The sequence below is a fragment of the Balaenoptera borealis genome, assembly GCF_965194805.1.
Source record: "Balaenoptera borealis genome assembly, chromosome: 1".
In the NCBI taxonomy this organism is placed as follows: domain Eukaryota; kingdom Metazoa; phylum Chordata; class Mammalia; order Artiodactyla; family Balaenopteridae; genus Balaenoptera; species Balaenoptera borealis.
Genome location: NC_138860.1, coordinates 64,109,079 through 64,133,276, shown reverse-complemented (window position 1 = coordinate 64,133,276; position 24,198 = coordinate 64,109,079). Strand labels below are relative to the sequence as shown.

The 24,198-nt window shown below is 42.7% G+C and overlaps 1 protein-coding gene across 4 annotated transcripts in view; it reads left to right on the top strand.

The window, feature by feature from the left end:
• The window catches only part of UCK2 (uridine-cytidine kinase 2), a 79,527-nt gene that overhangs the window by 34,035 nt on the left and 21,294 nt on the right, over window positions 1–24,198 (top strand). For all 4 annotated transcript variants that reach the window (XM_082361016.1, XM_082361015.1, XM_082361014.1 and 1 more), the window contains one exon: window positions 23,878–24,037. In XM_082361016.1, coding sequence (XP_082217142.1) covers window positions 23,878–24,037 — 160 coding nt within the window. The remainder of the gene's footprint in view (window positions 1–23,877; window positions 24,038–24,198) is intronic.

Sequence of the window (24,198 nt, the reverse complement as noted above, 5' to 3'; positions counted from 1 at the left end):
CTATGTTGTTTCCCTGTGTCTGTGTCTGCTGGAGGGATGGAGACAGCGGTACAGGAGGAGTTCTGAGGATCTTGGATCTTGGCCTCTAGAATCAGCACTCTGAGAAAGTGAGGGAGGTGAATGGTAGGAGGACTAGAGAAAGGTTTGTTTTCCAGACCATTACAAAAAAATCTCAAGTTAGGGTACATGAGGTATGTGCATGAGGTTGGTTTGTGAGACCACAAGCATTATTGAGTGTTCTAGCCACTGTGCAGCGTGCACCTAAAGATAGAAAGCTGCCCATTTACTTCTATCCTGAGGTGAGGTTCTGGTCCTCTGTTTCAGGGGACGAAGTGGAGACTCAGAGAGGTTAAGTAGCCTGCGCAAGGTTGCTCAGCCAATAAGGGATGGACCCGGGGATTCACACGTGTGTCTGTCCAGCTCTTCCTGCTTGCCCTGTGCCTGCTGCAGGTGTCAGTGGGTCTGGTGGTGCTGCCCTGGGTGCCACGCAGAAAGTGGCTGTGGTTCCCTGTCTGCCCCCTTGGCAGCCTTGCCTACATTAGCTCGATTTTTGCTGACAGATGAGCAAGCCAGCAGCAGCTGCTCTGATAGGCCTGGGAACTTGTCCCTGGAGGGAAAGGCTGAGTCCAGGAGGGTTATACCAGGCCTTGCAGCAGAAGTGTCTGGACATGTCACAGAATCTACTGAACTGGCAGTTGTCCCATTTCAAATCCCATTCTACAGATTTACAGGTGATACTGGTGCTGACTCCCTGCCATTTGATTTGAAGACTGAGAAAGATAAGACAGTTCACTGGGTGGTGACATTTATGACACAGGGAATGGAGGACTGTAATAAAATCTATATAAATTTATGTATATAAACCTTCCCCTGCATTTCAGACCCAAACATCACCCTGTTAGCAGGCTCAACTGGAGTGAAGAGAAAGTCCCTTCCCAAACTCGAATCCCGGGGGAGGGTCCCTCACCCTCTCTGGTGAACACTCCGCCCTCCCTGCCCACCTTGCCTCCCCTTGACAGTAGCCCTCCCATCCCACTGCAGTGCCCTCCCCCTTTCCCCAGCCTCCTTGTAGGTTGCTGTGTGCCGGGGCGGTCTGTATTCATCGCTCCCAGCTTCGAATCAGCTCACATCACCATCGCATTTGCAGTAGGAAAGACCCCTCCCGTCCTATGGGAGCTCTGGACTTTCATCTGTACCTTTCATCTGAAGCCCATCTGTACCTTAACTCCAAGCATGCCTGGTGCGCTGCAGGGCAGGTTTGAGATGTTTGCCCTGTTTCCAGTGTTAACTACCTGCCTTTCAGGATCCACTTCTTTTTTATTAACCTGTTTTTTTTTTTAAATTAATTAATTAATTTTTTTGCTGTGTTGGTCTTCGTTGCTGTGCGCGGGCTTTCTCTAGTTGTGGCTAGCAGGGGCTACTCTTCGTTGCGGTGCGCAGGCTGTAGGCACACGGGCTTCAGTAGTTATGGCACGTGGGCTCAGTAGTTGTGGCTCGGGGACTCTAGAGCGCAGGCTCAGTAGTTGTGGTGCATTGGCTTGGTTGCTTTGTGGCATGTGAGATCTTCCCGGACCAGGGCTCGAACCTGTGTCCCCTGCATTGGCAAGCGGATTCGTAAACCACTGCGCCACCAAGGAAGTCCAGGATCCACTTCTTAGTTGTTCTTTTCCCCCACCTTTGTCCCCCTCCTTCCTTGAAGTTGTTGCTAAGCCTGCAACACCACCACCATTGAGCTGCCTTTTTCTCTGTTGAAGTCTTTTCACTGTTGTTAAAAAGAGAGAGTACTATGACCGCAGGACTCTAGCTTACCTCCCTGCAATTATGCGTGACGTTTATACAGAGTAAATTCTTCATCTTATCTAATATCTAATCTAATATCCCTTGTTTGTTAGTGTCCTTGGGATTGTGATGATAAACTCCAAGAGAGTAGGGATTAAGTCTACACGATTTTCCATAAATGCCCCATACTTTACCAGGCATAAGTAAGTGCTTGAAACTGCTTTTTGTTTTGAAAAAGAAAAGAAAGCAACTTGTCAAATATAATTTGCGTCTTAGCACCAGTAAAATGAATTAGCTCTGGTGTATTGAATGCTTGTACATTCCTATAAGATAGGTGTCCCCTACCTGGCCATCCTGTGGATGAAGGAACTGAGGCTAAAGGAGGTGAATCACTTTGCTCAAGGTCACCCATCCACCTCCGGATTCAAGCACAGATCTGTGTAATGCAAGCCTGTTTTGTCTTCACAATGCTCTTCTGCCTCCAGGGGAATACATGCCAATTTCATGAAGCCACTTTTAAATTTCAGTAAATTATATTATCATTTTCAGTAAACTGATTGATAATTATTGGGTGACCCTCGGGAGAGAGGAGTTCTGATAGGAGACCCTCATCATTTTTTTTTTTTTTATTCTTTAATGAGTCCCACTTGGAAGTCCTTGCTTATTGAAAAGAAAGCCATCAGTCCTCTTAGGAGCCTTGGTAGAAATCCTTACTAAATACTTGACTGAAAACATTCAAGTCCCCAGGTATGTGCTCTCATCAATCTCTTTATTCCTATGCACAGTCTCATCTTCTATTTTCCCTTCCTCTTGAGTGGTCTCAGATGGTACTATTCTCGGAAGCTAATCCTGTCACCTGTGCTCTGAAGTGTCTCTTCCTACTGCTTCAAAAACACTCAGGGAAGCGTGAGGTTGCCCTTGCTAAGGCAGCCAGGGCCAGGACAGGGCCGCATCCGCATCAGAAAGCATCCGTAGGGTTGTAGTCTGGCCACATCTCTGCTGCTCAGGGAATGGCGACCTGAGATGCCTGGAAGTGTGAGGTCCTGGGGAGTAAAAACCCCAACACCACCCCCCCCAACCCTGCTCCCGGAACCTCGAGGGTGGCACATTTCAGAGAGTCCCCTTTAAGTACCAACACTTGGGAAAACTTAATTTTAGGGAGAAGTGATCGAAAAACATCCCAAGCACCCCTTTGTTTCTGCAGGGAGCAATTAGTGAATGGAGCTGCTGCAGTCTGAGACTTGTGTCAGCTTTTGTTTTTTTTGTTTTTTGTTTTTCTTACCATAATAGTGCACTCAACCTGTTGCTGGCTGCTGACTCCTGGCATTGACTCTGCCTCCAAGGACTTCAGATCCACCAGGTGGGGTCTAGTTTCAGGTCACAGGTCCGATGTCATTGCTGAGTGGCCTTGACAAGACACTTAGACCCTTAAATGAGAATAAAATTGTGCCACACAGAGGCACTCAACAATTACTGTTAGTTAGTGTCCCTTTGACTTGAAATCTGGAAAGGAAGCTTAGATTTGTGGGCAAAAATAAGGAGTAACCTATAATTGAGGATCTCCCTGTGTAGAAAAAGTAGAGCTTTATCTAAATCAGGGACCTTGCTAGGCATTTGGCTACTTAGTGATAATTTTACTGTCTGGTTCCCAACTGCCCCCAGCCAGATCTGGAACTTAGGAAACATGTAATTATGTGTGAGCCTTTGGGCCCCAAGACAACAGATGCACAGCTATTGAGACCTCCATTTAGAGGCTGCTGCCTTCTCCTGTGCCTGGTTCCCAGCTATGTTAAAGATGTGCTTTGCAGGTTGACCCTAAGGGGGATTTATGCACTTGAGGGCTCGTCTCTGGAGACACAGAAAACTAGTGAGGCCAAGAGGTTTGGAGTAGAGACCTCTGGAGAGATGGTGGACGGGTTATGTGTTGAAGAACCAGCCACGCTGGCCATTTTCTGTGAGTAGCATGAAGAAAAAAGCTTTAGAAGCACAGGTCTATGTCCTCAAGCAGCAGCAGCATTTACTCAGTTGTACTGGTTCTTTTCTACTTAAATCTTAGCAATGCAGCAGTATTGCTTTCTCTTGTTTTGTAGACTGATCGTCAGTATGGGTTAAATGACATTAGAAGCTATGCTGGGAACCTAATCCTCACTCATTTATGTGGAAAAATGTGTTCCATTTTTGCACAGCCAGTGAACTTTTGGGTGGCAGTGTGTTTGTAAGTTGGGGACTGCTTGTAGGGTATTTTGTAAAGAAGGAAACATTCTTTTCAAGTCAGGACCTTCTGTGGGTTAAAGGGGAGTCACTGGAACCAGATGCTAAAAAAGCATGCTCGAAATTAGTTTTGGACTTGACTGTAGTATGGTTGAGCCTGAATAACTTCCAACAGGGTGTTTAGAAATTCAGAATATTAGTAGTAGAGTCATAGAGATGATCTAGTGCTTCCTAATTGCTGGTTTGCAAACTGGTTTGTCTGTAATAAAGAATTAAGTTGTCTGCAATGTCTATAGAAAGCACATATGGTATATATCAGTTACATTATGTATTTGTGAAATACGGCAATCACCTTACACGTATTATAAAAAGTCATGTCATTTATTTTTTAATAGTTGCCCCCTTATTTTTCCAACAACTAGGTAAGTGACCCTTCATATCAGGGTCCTGGATCTGCCACCTGTTTTTGTGCATTCTTTGTTCTTTTGTAATGGTCAGACTCAGGGTGCCAAATGAGAATAGGAAACCACAGAATTTTTTCCATCTCTACCTGTCCTAATGATAATGGGTTGTAAACCTTACCAGAGTGCACAGCTTTTCCTCTTAGCAGTCTTTTTAAAATAAATAGACTGATTTTTAAAAATAACATGTCAGAAACAAATGTCATTTTATTATTTGTATGGGTATCAGCATCTTGTGTATGGGGTTTTGGATTGGACCTCTTTCTGTTTGAACTTTATCATTTGGTGTGTAAAAAATAAGTAAAATAGTATAAGGAGGAAGAAAAATGATTTATATTTGCTTCACCCAGACCTAACCATTGTTAAAGTTATTAAATTTCTTTCTGAACTGTAATATATATATACATCCATGGACCTTATTTTGTTTTTGGACAAAACTGAGAAAAACATAGCTTTTAAAAACTTAATACATCCTGAGCATTTTCCCATATTACCAAAATTGTTTTGCAAACATGGCCTGGTACCTGTGTTATATTTTATGTGCAATGTACAAGAATTTATTTAACAAACCCACTCCCCTCATTGTTGACTAAGTAGGTTGTCATTAACTTTTTTGCATTGATGAACATCTTCATAAATTTTTTGTTCCTCTTTAATTATTTCCTTAGAATAAATTCCTAGAAGTCTAATTATAGGTTAAAAGGATGAACGTTTTTCATGCTCTTGCCAAGCCGGGAACAAAATCCTCGGTGCATGCCATTGGCAGCATTGTGAGTAGTTTCCCAGGACAGCTGGGCCCCAGATGCAGTGTGTCGCCAGGGCGGCCATGCAGTAAGGGTCTCCCCCACCCTCTGCAGCAGGCGTGGTGAGCGCAGCAGTGAGAGCTGTAGAAGAAAAAACGAGAAAACCGGTTGTTCCTAGCATTTTTTGCTCTTGCTTCTTTTGGGGGTGGGGCGGGGTCAGTTCCTTCTCGAAAACTCAGCCCTATTTATATATTCCTTATTTTTTCATGTGAAAAGAGAGACCTATATTATATTGCCTTTATCTATCTGTTTATTTATTTAATATACATGTATCTATTCTTTCTCAAATTCTTTTCCCATTTAGGTTGTTAGAGAATATTGAGCAGAGTTCCCTGTGCTATACAGTAGGTCCTTGTTGGTTACCTATTTTAAATATAGAAGGATTATCATACTAAGTGAAGTCAAGTCAGACAGACAAAAGACAAATATCATATGATATGGCTCTATGTGGAATCTAAAAAAAATGATAAAAATGAACTTATTTACAAAACAGAAACAGACTCACAGATTAGAGAAAGAACTTAAGGTTCCGGTGGGGGAGGGATAGATTGGGAGTTTGAGATTGACATGTACACACTAGATTGTCTTTTTTTTTTTCTTTTTTTAAAAAACCCTCTCTCGTACAAAAGCGAGCCACTGACTGTTCATTCCATTTCAGAGTGTCCACCATGAGAAGACAGTAGAGGTGATCTGAAAGGAGCAGACCTCCCATCATAGCCGAGGACCCCATGAGAGAGCTTGGAAAAGCCAGGGGGTGGTTAACTAGGGTGACCACAGCCGTGATAACTAATCACAGAACACGCTTGTGGTCAGACTTGACTTCCACCAGTGATGGCAGGACTCACGTCAGGATTCTTACTTCCGTGTAGGTGTGAGACCAAGCCTGATCTAATTCTCTTTTCGCTAACCTGGGCTTTCTTCTTAGCAGTTAGTTGGTGTGTGGCTGGAAACGGAAGAAGGGCTGCAGAAAACTGAGTGGTTGGCCAGTGTGGGGAGTAGGGAGAGGAAGAAAAGGAGGAGGAGGGGGGAGCAAAGATACTTTCAAGGAGCAATCTTTTAAGTCTTCTTGGAAGAGGAAGTTAACTCTGAGAGATTAGAGTATATGCTGTGTTTTTGGCATATACCAGGAAGTAAGCACCTTTTAAGAGCTTGGCTTGAAGTTGGTAACTAGTAATGCAAACTATTGATTTTTAAATTTTTTTTGTTAAGTATTTGTTAATGAGAGAATTGATTTCTATAACTGAGAAAAGGGTTATAAGACATGGTGTGTGTCTCACCCCTCCCCCCAAATCATGGCTTCAGGGGCTGCTTTTCAGTACTCTGAACCTGAAGCTGGAAGACATCTTGGTTTTAGACTCTACATGAGAAATGTGACTTTGGCTCAGTATACTTTTATTGAGGGCTTGGCACTGGGACAGGTGTACAAAGATGAATGAGATCAGACCCTTGTCCCTAGTTTGGTGATACAAGGTTAGTAATATAAATAATAGATAAGTTTTTATTGCGGCAAAATACACATAACATAAAATTTACCGTTTGAACCATTTTGAAGTGTACAGTTCTATGGCATTAAATTGTTGTGAATGTATTTACCATCATTCATCTCCAGAACTTTTCCATCTTCTCCAACTTAAAACTCTGTACTTGTTAAACAATGACTCCTCATTTCCCTCTCCCCCCAGCCCCTGGAAACCACCATTCTACTTTCTGTCTCTGTGAATTTGATTATTCTAGGTACCTCATAAGCAAATCATACAGTATTTATCCTTTTGTGATGGGCTTATTTCATTTGGCTTAATTCTTCCAGGAATTAAGTTTCATCCATGTTGTAGCGTATGTCAAAATTTGCTTCCTTTTTAAGGGTGACTAGATATTCCATTGTATGGTTATATACCACATTTTGTTTATCCATTCATCCATCAATAGACACTTGGGCTGCTTCCATCTTTTGGCTATTGTGAATAATGCTGCTTTGAACATGGGTGTACAAATATCTGTTCCTTTCTTTCAGTTCTTTTGGGTATGTATCTAGAACTGGAATTGTTGGAGCTTATGGTAATTCTATGTTTAGTGTTTTGAGGAATCACTGTACTGTCTTCCACAGTGGTTGCACCATTTTACAGTCCTACCAGCAGTGCACAGGGTTCCAGTTTCTCTATATCCTTGCCATCACTTGTTATTTTCTTCTGCTAATAGCCATCCTAATGGATGTGAAGAGGTATCTCACTGTGGTATTGGTTTTCGTTTCCCTAATGATTAGTGATGTTGAGCATCTTTTCATGTGCTTATCGGCCACTCATATATTCTTAGGAGAAGTGTCTGTTCAAGTCTTGATCATTTTTTAATCTGTTTTTTTTTTGTTGTCATTGTAAGAGTTCTTTGTGTATTCTGGGTACCAATCCCTTATCAGATATATGATTTGAAAATATTTTCTCCCGTTCCTTAGGTTGCTTTTTTACTCTGTTCATAGTGTCCTTTGATGGTCAAAAGGTTTTACTTTTGATGAGGTCCATCTTATTTTTTTCTCTTGTTGCCTGTGCCTTTGGTTTCATATCCAAACAAAAAATAATTGCCAAATCCAACATCATGATGCTTTCCTCCTGTGTTTTCTTCTAAGAGTTCTGTGGTTTCAAATCTTACGTTTAGGCCTTTGGTCCATTTAGAGTTAATTTTTGTATATTGTATAAGGTATGGTTCCAGTTCTTTTTTCCCTTCCCTCCCTCCCTCCCTCCCCCTTCCTTCCTTCCTTCCTCCCTCCCTCCTCTTCCTTCCTTCCTTCCTTCCTTCCTTCCCTCCCTCCCTCTTTCCTCCTCCTTTTCCTTCCTTCCCTCCCTCCCTCTTCCTCCCTCCTTCCCTTCCTTCCTTCCTTCCTCCCTCCCTCTTCCTTCCTTCCTCCCTCCCTCCCTTCCTGTGGATATTCAGTTTTCCTAATACAATATGTTGAAAGATAACTTTAATTTATGAAAGAAGATGCTTAGCTGCCACTCACAGGAGTTATTGAGCCACAGTCTCTGGCAAGAGGGTTCTGTTTGACTGATATAAGAGGAAGAGATTCAAGCCTCTCACTGCATTATGGAGAGACAGCACACTGCAGGAAGCTTCCCTGTGGGTACTTCCTGTGCAACACAAGTCTGGGAATTCCCACAACACAAGTCTGGGAATCTGCAGGAGCCATTTCAAATGAGAAGGGGGGAAAGAGAAGGACATTATCAAGGTAAGATGAGAAACACATGGTATATAATGTGCTTCTTAATCTGTTATCTTTCATTATATATGTATTCTTTATAGGAGGCTTGTTTGGACTGGAATTCCCCGTTAGTCTTTAGTTTGTGGGGGGTTTTTCAGTGGGGATGTGTGCGCTTACTTTAGCTATTTGTCACGGTAGAGAAGAAACAGGGTTTCATGCTGGTGGGAAGATATTACCTTGTTTGAAAGAAAGATAACTTTGCACATGGCCTTCATCTGTGATGGACTCTAAACCTGCTGCAGATTTCTCCCCTAAAAGTCGTGCCTCAACACAAGTCTGATCTCAACATGTGTGCAGCTGTGGACCAGAGGGTTGAAAGCAGATCCTGTGTCTCTTTCCGGATGAATTCCAGAGGGACACAGCAGCAGGTTTTTCTGTAACTCTTTGCATGTGCACAGGAAGTTCCTTACAACCCACTCTGTTAGATTTCATTTCCTTTCAGTTTTTTGCCCTCGGTGCTCCCTGGGCGTCTGGCCTGTAGGTTCAGGGTTCAGAGAGCCTCTGGATTGGTGCCCTCTTGTGGTCCTCCTTTGATCTGGTTGGGATCTTGGGAGTTGAAGGCCAAGAAAGGGTCCCTAAGAAGAAGAAAACTCGGGGGAATTGATTATAAATTTCTGCATGAGGAAGTCTTTTTAAAATACAACATGATAACAGCATTACGAAGTTAATCAATTTTACTACACAAATAAAAATTTTCTTCAGGAAACAACCCTTTTTTAAAGGTAAAAGTTCACTGGAAAGGATATTTGTAATACAAATAAGAAATGGTCAATTTTCTTAATGGATATCAAGAGCTTTTCAATAAAGAAAAGATCAGTAACTCAGCAGAGAAATGAGGATAGGATATCAACAGACTGGTTTCAGAAAAAGAAAAACAAAGGCTTTTAGGCATATAAAAGATGTTTAGCCTCACCTAAAATGGAAACGTAAATTAAATAGGTAGATAACATTAAGTTAGATACTCAGAGTATGAGGAAATAGATGTATGTAAATCACTGATGCTGGGGGATATCTGGGCTTATGTATGGAAATTTTAAAAAATACAGATTCTTTGCCCTAGCAGATCCACTACTAGAAATTTATCTGACAGGTGTATACATTTGCCCATACATGATGCTTGTTTTAGAAAAAGTTGGGCACGACTGAAATGTTTATCAGTGGAAGACTAGCTGCGGTTCCATTCATACAATGGAATGTATGCACTTGTAAAGGAAGAGGTCTTAAATGCACTGATGAGAAAATCTTCAAAATATATGAGTGAATGAAGGTACAGCATTGTGTTAGTGTTTGTTTGAAAAGTTTGCACACACTTCTGTTTTTTATATGCAGTGACCGCCTCTCAAAGGATGTACATGAAAACCGAAAACAGCACCTGCAAGAAAGTCAGAAAGGTGGTTGGGATGTGGGGTGGGAAGAAGGCAGACTTCACACTTTGTGCTGTTTCATACCTTTTAGATTTTGTACCATGTTTCAGATATTGCCTCTTAAAAAGCTAACTGCCTTGAAAAGGGTAATAGAGATTAAGTAAGTAGAAAAACCAAGATAAAAACTAAAAAAATCAAAAAAAACAAAAAAAACCCCAAAAAATCCAACAACAACCTAGAATTTCAGCTCAGGTTTTAGATCACCAAGGTTTAACAATGAAGCAGGGACAAATGACAGAATTCTGAGCTGGAGACAGAACGTAGTCCTGTACGGTTTCATAGATGTGAAGAAAATAAAATGAATGGCCATGAATCAGGATGAAGTCTTCAACTGAGTTACAAAATAAAAAGTTTCCCAATAGATTGTTTCTAGGAAATATTTGTATAAATGAAAATTTAAGGGGTTTTAGAGACAAGAATAATTTTTATTGAGCATGTATTTTGTGTTAGCCACTATCTTATATATATTGACCTGTTAACACTTAGAGCCCATTTGTGGAATGGCTGTCATTCCTACCATTTGCAACAAGGACAGTTAATGGTCTGAGAGGTTGAGTTGTCTGACACATAACTGGTGTAGGTGTGGTAAAGTCAGGAATCAAGCCAGGTCCCGTGTGCCCAGCCTGATTCAAAAGGACCCATTTTTCACCTTTTAGAACTTCGCACTAAGTGGTAGTTTTTGTCCATCTCGGCCTCTTTTTTTTTTTTTTAAACCTATCTTGCTCAGAAGCTTAGGGCATTTCTATCACGATACAAAATGGCACTTTTTACACATCTGCAGCCTAATAATTGGTACTCATTTTGAAGACCCTGAAGCACATTGCTGGATCCAAAAGCAACTTCTTAGTTACCAAGGAAACAGTAGATTTAGCCTAGTGCTCAGTCTAGTTTCTTTTGAGTGTAGTTGAAATCTTTAAAAATTGGTTGAGTCTCTTTAGCATGTATGATAATTATTAACCAGGATATTTGATGAAGGTGACACTCCTATATGCCAGCTAGTAATAGTTTACACTTAGAGCAAATGGAAAACATCAGGAAAAATTCTGCAGGAAAAGATTATAGAATGAAATGATACATATCCTTATGGAATATATCCTCTGGAAGAAGAAAAAAAAATTGTGTCCAAGAGTATACATTAATAGAAGTTGAAGAACGTGCTCATATTCTCTGTGATTTAAAAAACGAGAGAAATTGAACTCACCCATTGAAAAATGACAGGTGTATGAGCTTTCTAGGGCTGCAGTAACAAATTGTCACAAACTTGGTGGCTTAAAACAACAGAAATTTATTCTCTTACATTTCTGGAGGCCAGAAGTCCAAAATGTAGATGTTCGGCAGCATTGGTTTCTTCCGAAGGCTCTGAAAGAGAATCTGTTCTGTGCTCCTGTCCTAGCTTCTGGTGGAGTTCCTTGGCTTATAGATACATCACTCCAATCTCTGCCTTCATCTTCACGTGGTGTTCCCTCATGTCTCTGTATTTCCTCCTTTTCTGTTTCCTACAAGGACACTTGTCATTGGGTTTAGGGCCCATCCTTTCCAAGGATGGTCTCATCTCGAGACCCTCAACCTTAGTTACATTTGCAAAGACCTTTATGCCAAATAAGGTCACATTCTGAGGTTCCAGGGTTTAGGACATGGTCATATCTTTTTGGGGGGCCACAATTCAACCCACGACAGAAGTTGAATCACAAAAGATGGATGGTCATTGATCTTTTTTTCAGATAAACTTTTTTGGGAGATAATTGTAGATTCACATACAGTTGTAAGAAATAAAGCAGAGAGATCCCATGTACCCTTTACTCAGTTTCCCCAATGGTAATATCTTACAGGGCACTGACCTCAATAAAGTGAAGATATAGAACATTTCATCACCACAGGATCCCTCCTTCATGTTGCCCTTTATTAGCCACCCCTGCCTTTTCCCACCACTGCGATCCCCCATCATCCCTCATCTCTGTCAACCAGTAACCTCTTCTGCATTTCCATCATTTTGTCATTGCTAGAATGTTACATAAATGGAATCATACATTACCCCCCCTCCCCCGCGCCTTTAGCATAATTCTCTGGAGATTCCTACAGGTAGGTAGGAGTTCATTCGTTTTCATTGCTCACTGGTGCTCCTTGGTGTATGTCACCAGTTTGTTTAAGCATTCACCCACTGGAGAACTTCTGGGTGATTTCCAGTTTCTGGCTATTATGACTAAAGCTTCTGTGAACATATGCATACAAGCCTCTGTGTGAACATGTTTTCATTTCTCTGGGCTATATAAATGCCCAGGAAGGAGTACAATTGCAGGATCATATCGTAGTTGCACGTTTAGTTTTTAAAGTGCCGAATTGTTTTCCTGAGGATGTGAGCCATTTACATGTCTACCAGCAGCGTATGAGTGGTCGCTTTCCTTCCCGTCACCAACATTTGGTGTGGTCACTATTTTTTATTTTAGCTGTGCTGATAGGTATGTAGTGAAATGTCATCCTGGTTTAAATTTACATTTCCCTAACGGCTAAATGATATTGAGCATCTTTTCATGTGCGTATTTGCCATCTCTATACCCTCTTGGGTGAAATGCTTCTTCATGTCTTTTGCCCATGTTCTAGTAGGAGTGTTTGTATTTTACTGTTGAATTTTGAGAATTTTTTATATAAGATACTAGTCTTTTGTTTGATATGTGCTTTGTGAGTATTTTTCTCCCAGTCTGTAGCTTGTCTTTTCATCCCCTTAAGAGAGGTTTCACAGAGCCAAGTTTACTTTTGACAAAATTCAGTTTATCAGCTTTCCCTTTTATGGGTCATGCTTATGGTGTCAAGTCTAAGAAATCTTTGCCAAGCACTAGATCCTGAAGACTTTCTTTTTTTGGCTGTGCCACGTGGCTTGCAGGATCTTAGTTCCCCCACCAGGGATTGAACCCGGGCCCTGGCAGTGAAAGCACCAAGTCTTAACCACTGAACCATCAGGGAATTCCCCCTAATAAGTTTTCTGTTTTACATAAGCCCGTGATCCATTTTGAGTTAATTTGTATATCAGGTATGAGGTTTAGGTCAAGGTTCATTTTTTTTGCCAATAAATGTCCAGTTGGTCCAGCACTATTTCTGGAAAAGACTGTCCTTCCTCTGTCAAGCAAGTGGACTTATTTGTGTGAGTCTAAAACAAAAGTTTGGCCTGTGTCTACTGATAGTTGCTTCAGTTTCACAAATTAATAAAAGAAAATCATTCTCTGCAAAGGATATGTGCTTTAACGCCTCTTATCTGCCAACAGTAGATTAGCCCTGATGACTTATGATGATTTACATTGTGGTAAACTCATCATACTTTGTAGAGTAACATGGTGTGTAGCTTTGGGAATTCTTTTATTTATTTATTTTTGGATTCCAGAGGAGTTTGGGGGCCAAGGAGGTAGTTGATGAATGATGAATCCATCAAAATCTGGAAGGGATAACTTGAGGCAATTGAATCTCTTAATAGAGGATTTGAACCCCTTTCTTCAGACGCTATGAGGAATAAGTGGGAAGTTTGGTTTTCAAGGACAGTGAAAGAGACTTTCCAAAAGGAAGGAGAAGTGGGTGCGTGGCACACGCTTTTCGTTTCCTCTCCCTGCTGTGCTGCAGTTAGACGCAGGTGCTAGAGGAACCCTAAAGAGAAAATTTAAAAAAAAAAAAACATCTTTTGACCGCCAGATAGTCTAACTTCTGGTTTTCCACAATTTGGATAAGGATCACTGGAAAGGAAGAGTTAACTCAAATATGCTTTGTACAACAAAGCAGTCTTGTGCTGTTTAGTCCACGTTAAACGTTTACCCATGTGTGGCCTTCAATTTGCAAAGATTCAGCCAAGGATCCAACTGGCACATTGTCCTCGCCTTTTTATCCATTCATTTTTTAAAAACGGGGGAGTCAGCTTTCTTTTTTGTGCCTCTCTCCAGAAGGACTTCAAGTCCTGGGCCATAATTTCTGTAATAGGCATATTATCCTTGCTTCGTAAGCCAAACTGTACGAAGTGGGTGGGCTTTGGCACCCCTCATCCAAAGACGTGCTCAGCTTTTCCTCGGACAGGGGGTTCGGTTGGCTGGGTTTTACCATCTCAGCTTGCCTCCTGCCCCTCAAGTAAAAGGGGAAGAAAAGAGATCCAGCCTCACTTGCACCCATGAGGCAGTGAGAATTGACCCTCCAGCATGCCTCCTCTTGCTTCTACCTTTTGCAGAGGGCTTCATAAGGAGCAAATTCATCGAAGCTAGCAATAAGCCTAGATGCATTCCATTTTTTTAGGAGTGGGGAGAGTGGTGGTGGTGCCTTTTGTGTTTGTCCTGCGGGGAATACAAAGAAGTGTCCACAGATTCCATATTCAGGCTCAGAATCAGCAAGAGGAGGCTGAAATCAATCATTGTTTTATACCGAATAATTGTAACCCGGTGGTGAGGCCTGCATCGCCACTTGAGCACAAGCACAGTCCTGTCTTGCCTGATGTTTTTTTTTTAGAGATCAAATTTATAGAGAGAATGTTTTGCTTATCTCTTTTTAAATTTTATTTATTTATTTATTTTTGGCTGTGTTGGGTCTTCGTTTCTGTGCGAGGTCTTTCTCTAGTTGCGGCAAGCGGGGGCCACTCTTCATCGTGGTGCGCGGGCCTCTCACTATCACGGCCTCTCTTGTTGCGGAGCACAGGCTCCAGACGCGCAGGCTCAGTAACTGTGGCTCACGGGCCCAGCTGCTCCGCGGCATGTGGGATCTTCCGGGACCAAGGCTCGAACCCGTGTCCCCTGCATTGGCAGGCGGATTCTTAACAACTGCGCCACCAGGGAAGCCCCTTGCCTGATGTTTTGCCTGAGTTTTTTTAACTGAAGTATAGTTATTTTACAGTGTTGTGTTAGTTTCAAGTATACAACAAAGTGGGGGATTAGAAGTGACTTGTCTTACTCTTTTCCTAGTAAAATATTTCTCAGGAAAACTAACTTCTAAGGAAGTCCAGCAAGCCTGTGCTTTGGAGCCCGAGGGGAGGAAATTACAGAGCCATGCTGAAAGTGTTCTGTTCCTGGCAGCTCCTGTATTTTTTGTTGTGGACACTGCACCTGTGTTGTAGGGTCACTGTGGCTCTCGGGAAGAGAAGAGGTTTCTGTCCCCTTCTGATGCAGTGGCAAGGCAGGCGGTGTGTGTGGTTGTTAAGAGCCGGCGTCCTGAAGCCAGCCTGCCTGAATGTGAAGACCGGCTCAGCTGCTCTCTCGCTGTGTGATCTTGGGCCAAGTCACTTAATCTACCTCTGTACCTCCATTTCCTGTATGTAAGATGGGCACAGTAAGACCACGCACCTCATAGAGTTGGTTTGAGGATTAAATAAAATAGTAAATGTAAAGTCCTTAGAACAGTTCCTGGCGTCTGTTTGTTAGCTATTGTTCATCATCCCTCAGTTGATTCTAAACAAGTTTAATTTCATGAGTGAGTGTTCTTTGAGGGGGTTTCTCTGCAGGGGCTCGTGACTCCAAAGAGAACAGAGCCAACTAGGTAATTTTACAAACCCAGAAGTGAATTATTTTAAATGTCTTTGCTAGGAATAGAGCTTAGATGGACAATTCACTGAAAAGTCCTGGGAATATGTTTATATTGGTGACTGTTGATCAGCTAGAATTTTTCTCAGCTGCAGGCTAATACCTGGGATTTTCTAGGCTGGACTACCTTTGCAGTACCAACACGGATCAGGAATTAAAACTGTGCTCTGTGATGACCTAGATGGGTGGGATGCGGCGGGGGAGGGAGGTCCAAGAGGGAGAGGACATATGTATACATATAGCTGATTCATTTTGTTGTACAGCAGAAACTAATACAACATCGTAAAGCAATTAATACTCCAATTTAAACACACACACACACACACACACACACACACACACACACACACACAAGTGAGAGCTTCCATTGTGGGGCGTTTTCATCTAGTCCTGTTTATAATCTGGTTCCCCCCTCCCAGCTGCAGCTTCCTCTATGGAGTGCTTGGCCTGCAGCACAAGTAATGTGCTAAAAGATGAGGAGGATGTTTAACTCCACTCTGACACATCAGGGTAAATACAGAGAAAGAGACTGGCAGGTGGCAGAGAGGTGCGCAGTAGTCTGGGAACATTGGTCCAGGCAAAATGCTCCTCACCTCACCTTTTTAAAACTCACAAAGAAATTACTTGTCTGAGGGGATGCTCGTGACGCCTGTGATGAATAAGGCAGACTCTTGGCCCAGGACAGGAGAATTACTGCAGCTTTCAAGAGGACATTTACACTAAGGTATACTGGGCATGTGGGTGTTGACATTAGGATTATTTAAGTTGAAAGAGACAGAAAACTTCAAACAACAGGGTTTAAACAAGATAATTTACCTCATTCCTATCTTAGTTCCATGATCCTTTGAGTCTGTGGCTCCTTTATTTAGCTGCTTCACTACCCTTAGTTAGCATGATATCAATCCTACAGTGTGGCCACTTGAGCTCCAGCAATCAAGTCTTCATTCCAGCCAACAGGAAAGAGAGAGTCAAAAGGGGACCCTTATCCTTTTAGGAGATTCTAGAAGCTTCCATTTCACAATTGGTCTAATTGGTCAGAACTTAGTACAATCACAGGCTGTAAGGGAGGCTGGGAAATGTAGTCATGTGCGCAGCTAAAACTCGGGGGCTAAGATTTGGGTACACAGCTAGTTGTCTCTCTTCCTGAGTATGTGATATGTTTTAGGATGGAATCAAGGCTGATGTTAAGGATGAGCAGGGCAAACTATATTTTTGAAATTCCAGGTCTGAAGGAAAAAGAAAACTGTTGGGCCATCAATTCAGACATTTCCTGTGGTCATCCATTTAACTACATCTGAGTGAGCCCCCCAGGTGCCAAGGCCTGCCAGGACCTGGGAATAAAAGCTGAGTCGTAACTGGTTCCTGTGTTCCAGGAGCTCTTAGTTACTGTAAGGCAGCTATGCTCACCAACGCCTCTTAGTGATTGAACTGATCTGTGGCTACCTCTTGATGTCTAAGACCCTTTTTATCACATAACAACTTAGTGAGTTTCTGATTTAGATCTTATTTATTTGTGTGTGTATGTGTATGTGGTGGTGGTATTGTAGTTGTAGCTAGGAGAACCCATTTAGCAGTGCATGGGTTCTGGGGTCATCTATGGACCCAAGGCTGGTTGGCCTTACCGATATTCCCGGGGAAGCATTGAGTGACACCTGCCTATTGCTTCCATATAGTTGGCTTGACCAGGAATTGAGTCAGCAGATTTGAGCTCTGTTCTGTCTCAGGGCAAATTACTGGGGCTTTGGTTTTCTCATACTTGTACATTAGAGCTTCTGAGCTACATGGGGAGCAACCCCAGCCCCCAAAGGTGTGATGGAATGTCTGGGGGCTGTGCTGAGCACCATATAAGTTAGTGGTGTGTTTCTTTTTTTTTTTTTTTTTAATTTTTTTTTATTAATAGCTACTTTTATTTATTTATTTATTTTATTTATTTGTTTATTTTTGGCCGTGTTGGGTCTTCGTTTCTTGCGAGGGCTTTCTCTAGTTGCGGCAAGCGGGGGCCACTCTTCATCGCGGTGCGCGGGCCTCTCACTATCGCGGCCCCTCCCGTTGCGGGGCACAGGCTCCAGACGCGCAGGCTCAGTGGTTGTGGCTCACGGGCCCAGTTGCCCCGCGGTATGTGGGATCTTCCCAGACCAGGGCTCAACCCGTGTCCCCTGCATTAGCAGGCAGATTCTCAACCACTGCGCCACCAGGGAAGCCCTAGTGGTGTGTTTCTTTTTTCTTTTTCTTTTTTTTTTTTTTAAACTTAATTTATTTTTGGCTGTGTTGGGTCTTCATTGCAGTGTGCAGACTTCTCATTGCGGTGGCTTCTCTCGTTACAGAGCACGGGCTCTAGGCGCGCGGGCTTCAGTAGTTGTGGCTCGTGGGCTCTAGAGCGCAGGCTCAGTAGTTGTGGCGCACGGGCTTCGTTGCTCCGCGGCATGTGGGATCTTCCCGGACCAGGGATCGAACCCGTGTCCCCTGCATTGGCAGGCAGATTCTTAACCACTGCACCACCAGGGAGGTTCCAGCGGTGTGTTTCTTACTTGATGATAGTGACAGGGAAAGCTGCTTTTAAGAGTTATCGAGGTGACTTGTACCCAGTCCCAGAGTGACGGAGTTAGATGGCGTCTTCCTGCCTGAGGAGGCTAAGCATCTGGCCTTCTTGCACTCTTAGCTGCTGGGTGGTGCCTTCAGGGCAGGTGTTAACTGATGCCCACAACCCATTCTGAAGGGTGGGGAGGGAGTGATGAGTCAGGTGCCTCACCTGGAGCTGGCTGACTATTTTAAGCTGCGTGCTGTGTGGTTGCTAGGTTTTCCTCCATCTCAGCAGCGCTCCCTCTGATAATGAAGCAGCTCACTCTGAGCGGGACAGACAGCTTGATGCGATTCTTGCATGCTGGGCAGCATAACCCTCAGCCTGTACTCTTCTGTAAGGTTGCGCATGAGAAATACCAACCCCGTCCCCTGGGGACACACCCAGCCTGAAGCCCTCTGTAGGGCTGAGCTATGTTGCTCTCAGCTGACAACCTTGGGCTCCATCCAGGTTATGTGTTGGGGTGGTTGGTGGTTCACCCAACAAAAAGGCCACCAGAGCTCATTTGCTCTGTTTGTTCCGTTTGTTTTCCTCATTTGGCAATATTGGGATTGGACAAGAGGATCTTAAGGAAGATCTTAGAAGACACACACACGCTAGAAATGGCACACTAAGGTGGTGTCTAGGCTGTCTGAGCCACCTCCTACGTGAGAATCAGTTTAGAGAATTGCTGTACTTCCTATAGCAATATGGGAACCTGTGCAGACTCACCAGCTGCCCTGTTGGAAACCGCTAGCTTGAAGGGCCTGTTGATTGGCTGTTGACTGACTGCTCCTGGGTCTTCCCGAATGAATGGGAAGTGTCCCCGAGAAGGGAGTCCGCCATATTGGTTAGCACATCTGGTGGACTGGCCTAATGATGAAGTCCAGTGTTGACATGTTCTTGGAATTACAATGTGGGAAAGAATCTTAAAGTCATTGTGAGTTGTTCTCCATCACTGTAGTTGTTTGTGAGATTTAGTCCTACAGATTTTTCTTCAGAGAATTTTCTGGGCCCTCCAAATTTCTGGCTCCTAACAGCTGGATTTGTTGAATATAATCCAAATTTAAGTTCCAAATACCTTGAGCGTGTGTGTATGTGTGTGTGTGTGTGTGTGTGTGTACTTTTAGCTTCTTTTTGATATCACTTGCCTGCCTTGAGTCACATGAAATTCTATGAAAGTTGACTTTAATGATACAGTGGGACAAAACAGAATTACGTTTCTAACCAGTTCCCTCCCTGTTCTCTGGAAGTGGAGTAAACTTATAGAGAGTATTGGGGCTGATGCCAAAACTGCTTCAGTTTGGAATAGTGAAAAGAATTGTGCCTTTGCAATTAGAAGATCTGTGGCTTGAGATTAGGCTCCATGACCTTGAGCAAGTCATTTAGCTTGATTGAAATCTCTAAGCTTCAGTTTTCTCATTAAAAAAAAAAAGGTAAAATAGTATCTTGTTGTAAAACAATTGAGATAATATCTTCAAAATGGCACAGGAGTGAAGAAATTGTAAATCACCTTCCCTGAGTCTTCCATATGATTTCTTTTTTTCCTTTTCTAAAGCTAACCTCATTGATCTTAACTTTGTATTCAGACAGCAACCCCAGCTGGCTTGTGGCTGTGTGTCCTGTCCCCCACCCCCTCTTCTTTTAAAATAGTATAGTAGAAGTGGCAGGGACAGAAGACATTCTGGATACATCGTGGTTCATGTGGAGATACCATGCAAAACTGAGTTTACCTCCAGCCCCACGGGTGGTACCAGTTTGCCTGGGAGGTGCAGCTGGAAGGAGGGTGGGCTCTGGGGTTGGACTCCTCGCGTTGGAATCCTGGCTCCACTGCCACTTGACTTGGGGAAGTCACTTCACCTCAGGCTTCACCATAAGTAGAGTGGGTATAATAATAATGGCCAGCACACACGGTTGTAATAAGTAAATGGGATGATTTAAAAATGTTGAGCCCAGTATCAGCACATAGCGAGAAACTGCCCCTTAAATGTGGACTCTTCTTATAATAATAATTATTATTTTTAATTGTGGTAAAATATACATAACATAAAATTTACCATCTTAAACCATGTTTAAGTGTACGTTTCAGTAGTGTTAAGTATATTCACATTGTTGGACACCCAATCTCCAGAACTTTTTCATCATGTAACACTGAAACTATATCCATTACACAGCTCCCCACTACCCCGCCTCCCCCAGCCCCTGGCAACCTCCATTCTACCTTCTGTTTCTATGAGTTTGGCTACTCTACATACCTCCTGAGTGGTATCATATGGTACTTGTGGTTTTGTGACTATAATTATTTAATAAGTCTTAGCTCACCACAGTAATTGCGCTGTCTCCCATTTTTAGCATTCTACAAGCTCATGATTGCCTGCCTTCTTCTCAAACCCTAGTCATTAATGACTTACTTCCTTTCTTGAGGGAACAAGACACCTTGCAGCTCCATTTCATCCTTTTGAAAAGGGTAGGGTTAGAGAAAAGGGAAATTAAAGTGAAGGAGACATAAAAGGAGGACCTTCAGTAAGGAAAAAACCATTCACTCATTGCAGACGTCCTCTGTATGACTTCTTCCTCCTGATTGTGTGAAGATTCAAACCTAAGAACCAGTAGAAGCAATGAACCCCTCCCCAAGTATCTGTCGCCCCGATTTGACAGTTATCTAGATATTTTGGGCCCAGCTTTAACAAGTTCCAGAAAGAAGAAAATACTAGAAAAATCTAAATTAACCTACAGGCAAGTGTTTCTTTGCTTGTTCATGCAGTGGTGTTTATCTCCTGAATGATAAAAGGGTTTCTTCTGCTTGGAACTTCTGACTACCTTTTTTTTTTTTTCTTTTGAAGCATAGTTGACTTACAGTGTCGTGTTAGTTCCAGGTGTGCAGCAAAGTGATTCACTTATACATATATCTATATCTATTTTTCAGATCCTTTTCCATTATAGGTATTACAAGATATTGAATATATATAGTTGCTTGTGCTATACAGTAAATCCTTGTCATTTGTCTATTTTATATGTAGTAGTGTATATATGTTAATCCCAAACTCCTAATTTATCCCACCCCCCACTTCTGGCTACTTTTTTTTTTTTAATAAATTTATTTTTTTTATTTATATTTATTTTGGGCTGCATTGGGTCTTTGTTGTTGCGTGTAGGCTTTCTCTAGTTGCAGCTAGTGGGAACTACTCCTCATTGCTCACGCGGGCTTCTCATTTTGGTGGCTTCTCTTGTTGCGGAGCACGGGCTCTAGGCACACGGGCTTCAGTAGTTGTGGCACACGGGCTCAGTAGTTGTGACTCGCAGGCTCTAGAGAGCAGGCTCAGTAGTTGTGGCACACGGGCTTAGTTGCATCCATGGCATGTGGGATCTTCCTGGACCAGGGCTGGAACCCGTGTCCCCTGCATTGGCAGGCAGATTCTTAACCACTGCGCCACCAGGGAAGTCCCTGACTACTTTTAAGTTGAAGAGGAAAGGAACCAGGATTGTATGACTGTAGCCAAGTCCTTTAATTTGGTGTCCACATCTGTGAAGGGTAACACTTGTGACTTCTGGGGGTAGCTGTAATGGAGCACTTGGCCTAGGGCCTGACACCTAACCAATAATCAGTTAAAATGTTAGCAGTTGGTTGTGGTATGTTTGTGGAAAGAACGATCACCAGCTCAGTCCTTGAAAACATAGAGCTGAGACAAGCAGCTGTGGACCAACAAAACAGCCATCTTTACTCTCTTTTTTTGTTTGTTTGTTTGCTTTGCTTTGGCCACGCCACGTGGCTTTCAGGATCTTAGTTCCCCGACCAGGGATCGAACCCAGGCCCCGGCAGTGAAAGCGCTGAGTCCTAACTACTGGACCACCAGGGAATTCCCCAGCCATCTTTACTCTTGATAGAGAGTGTAATGAGCACTGATGTTCTAGAATTGTACCTATTGTATGTTCATTAACCAGTTTTATTGGCCATTGGATAGGTTCTGTCCTAGGTTGTGCCTGGGTTAAGGGAAATGATGGTTTATCTGTGAAATTAAGTAGTGTAACTTCCTTATATGCTTTCCTGGCAGTGGTGGGATTACTATTCTTAGTAAAAAAAAAAAACCGCATTTAATGTGTTTTAGCTACAAATAAAAAAATACCATTATTTGAATAACCTGATAGATTATATATATCTGGCTCCATGAATCCCTGTTTTCATTTTTGTTCTTTGGACTTCTGGAAGGAATTCTATCTACTAGTGAAGGCTGCAGGTATAAACGTTGCCCTCTCATAGCCTTGTGATGTAAGAAGCAGATGGAAGCTAGGAAAAGGAGATTATGGGCCTATACATGTTTAAAAACTTAGAGGTTTTGATTGCATAGAACCTTTGATTCTGTTGTAGCATTTTCATTTTTGAATGTAGTTTAAGTCATGTGCAAGCTTTATGCCTTCCTGTGATTCTTTTTTTTTTTTCCTTTTGGCACATCTGTAGTTCCAAAAATCCTAAGTAGTTTTAAATGCTTTTTTGTGTGTTAATGTGTAAAAGTGTCATAAAATAATTTTCTAATAATTAACAGTTGAGTCAAAATATGTTTCCCCCACAGATCTTTATAATATGGCAGTGTGTTTCACCACGTGTACAACAGGACATATTGTGCAAAATAGTTTTTTTTTTTTTAACATCTTTATTGGAGTATAATTCAAAATAGTTTTAATTTACACTTGCTAGTACAACAGGAATGACCAGTTTTCCTTATGCTTGGACAAATCAAATACATTCTTCATAAGAATTTTTAAAAGTTTCCTGGTTTTTCCCTGTAAAATCAGTTGGTAAAATAAGTTCAATAGTAAGGCTTCTAAGGCTGAGCCCAAGAAACCTCTAACTGCTCATTTTTTCATCGCTTGTAATTAGGTCACCCAGTTCCAGAGGGGGCTTGAGTTACAGCTTCTAGAGGTTTTGTAATGTAGACATTCTTATTTTTCAAATAATCTTTGTATCAAATGAAAAAAAAAAAGAAAAGAGTTATTTGGTAAATACAATCTTTCACTATCTCATTCTTTTGAATGCACTTGGTTTTATAATTTTCCTTTTACAAAGAGCGTATGTTATTGGAGAGACAAGGAGTCAGATATGTGTATTACTAGCAACACAACACAAAGCACGTAGGTTTGAGTTCATCTGGAACTGGCGTCCGTACTCTTAGTTGGGATACCCCTAGGTTGTTTCAGGTATTGGTTATGTTTATGTCTCCAGCTCTAAAAGCAGGGGCACACATGTGTGACAAGGCTGCCCGGGGTACTGTGAGGGCGACGAAGTCCACGGCTCTGGACCAGAGCAAAAGAAACAAACAGAAGTAGGATGGAAGCCATGACCTTGGCCTTACCGCCAACCAGTCAAGCTCTCTGCTATGAGATTCCTTTGGCATAAAGAGATGTGCAGGGGCTGTGAGATGTCTAGCAAATGCCCAGTCACTTCATGACCCAGAGGCCCTTTGGCCCATCAGCACAGTCTCAGTGTGCCCTTTCCCCACTTTCTGCTGTCTTTTTTGTGTATCTATCCCAGGGTGCAAGCAAGGAAGAATAAAATAGTGTCACCTTTTATTAGTAGCTTTGGGGAAGGCTTTATGGAAGAGGAGTTAGAGATTACTGCCCTCCTCCCCCTGCCTTCACTGTGATACCTGAGCGTAGTAAATTGTGTTAAGGAAAGAGAGGAAGAGACTTTCGGGGCCCCTGAATTCCTTCTCAGCAGACGTTTCCTCCCTTCCCCTAATGCATCATCCAAGATATGGTAGCCTTGGGGTTCTTCCTTCCAAAGGCCCCCTTGCTCAGGGCGCACACATCAGCTCAGTGACTGGACCTCCCTTATTCCGTGGTGTTCCCTTCTCTCCTTACAGTCTTCCGTTTGTGCTAAGATTGTGCAGCTCCTGGGACAGAATGAGGTGGACTATCGCCAGAAGCAGGTGGTCATCCTGAGCCAGGATAGCTTCTACCGTGTCCTCACTTCAGAGCAGAAGGCCAAAGCCTTGAAGGGCCAGTTCAATTTTGATCACCCGGGTGAGTCGGGGCATTGAAGGGCGTGTGGGGGGGGATTGGTTGCAGAAGTTGCTTAACCTCTCTGTTTCCCATCCACAAAATGGAGGACTGATAGGTACCTTGCGGGGTTGCGGTGGGGCTTATAGGAAAGAAGCACTTTGCAACGCATCCTCTGGTGCTTG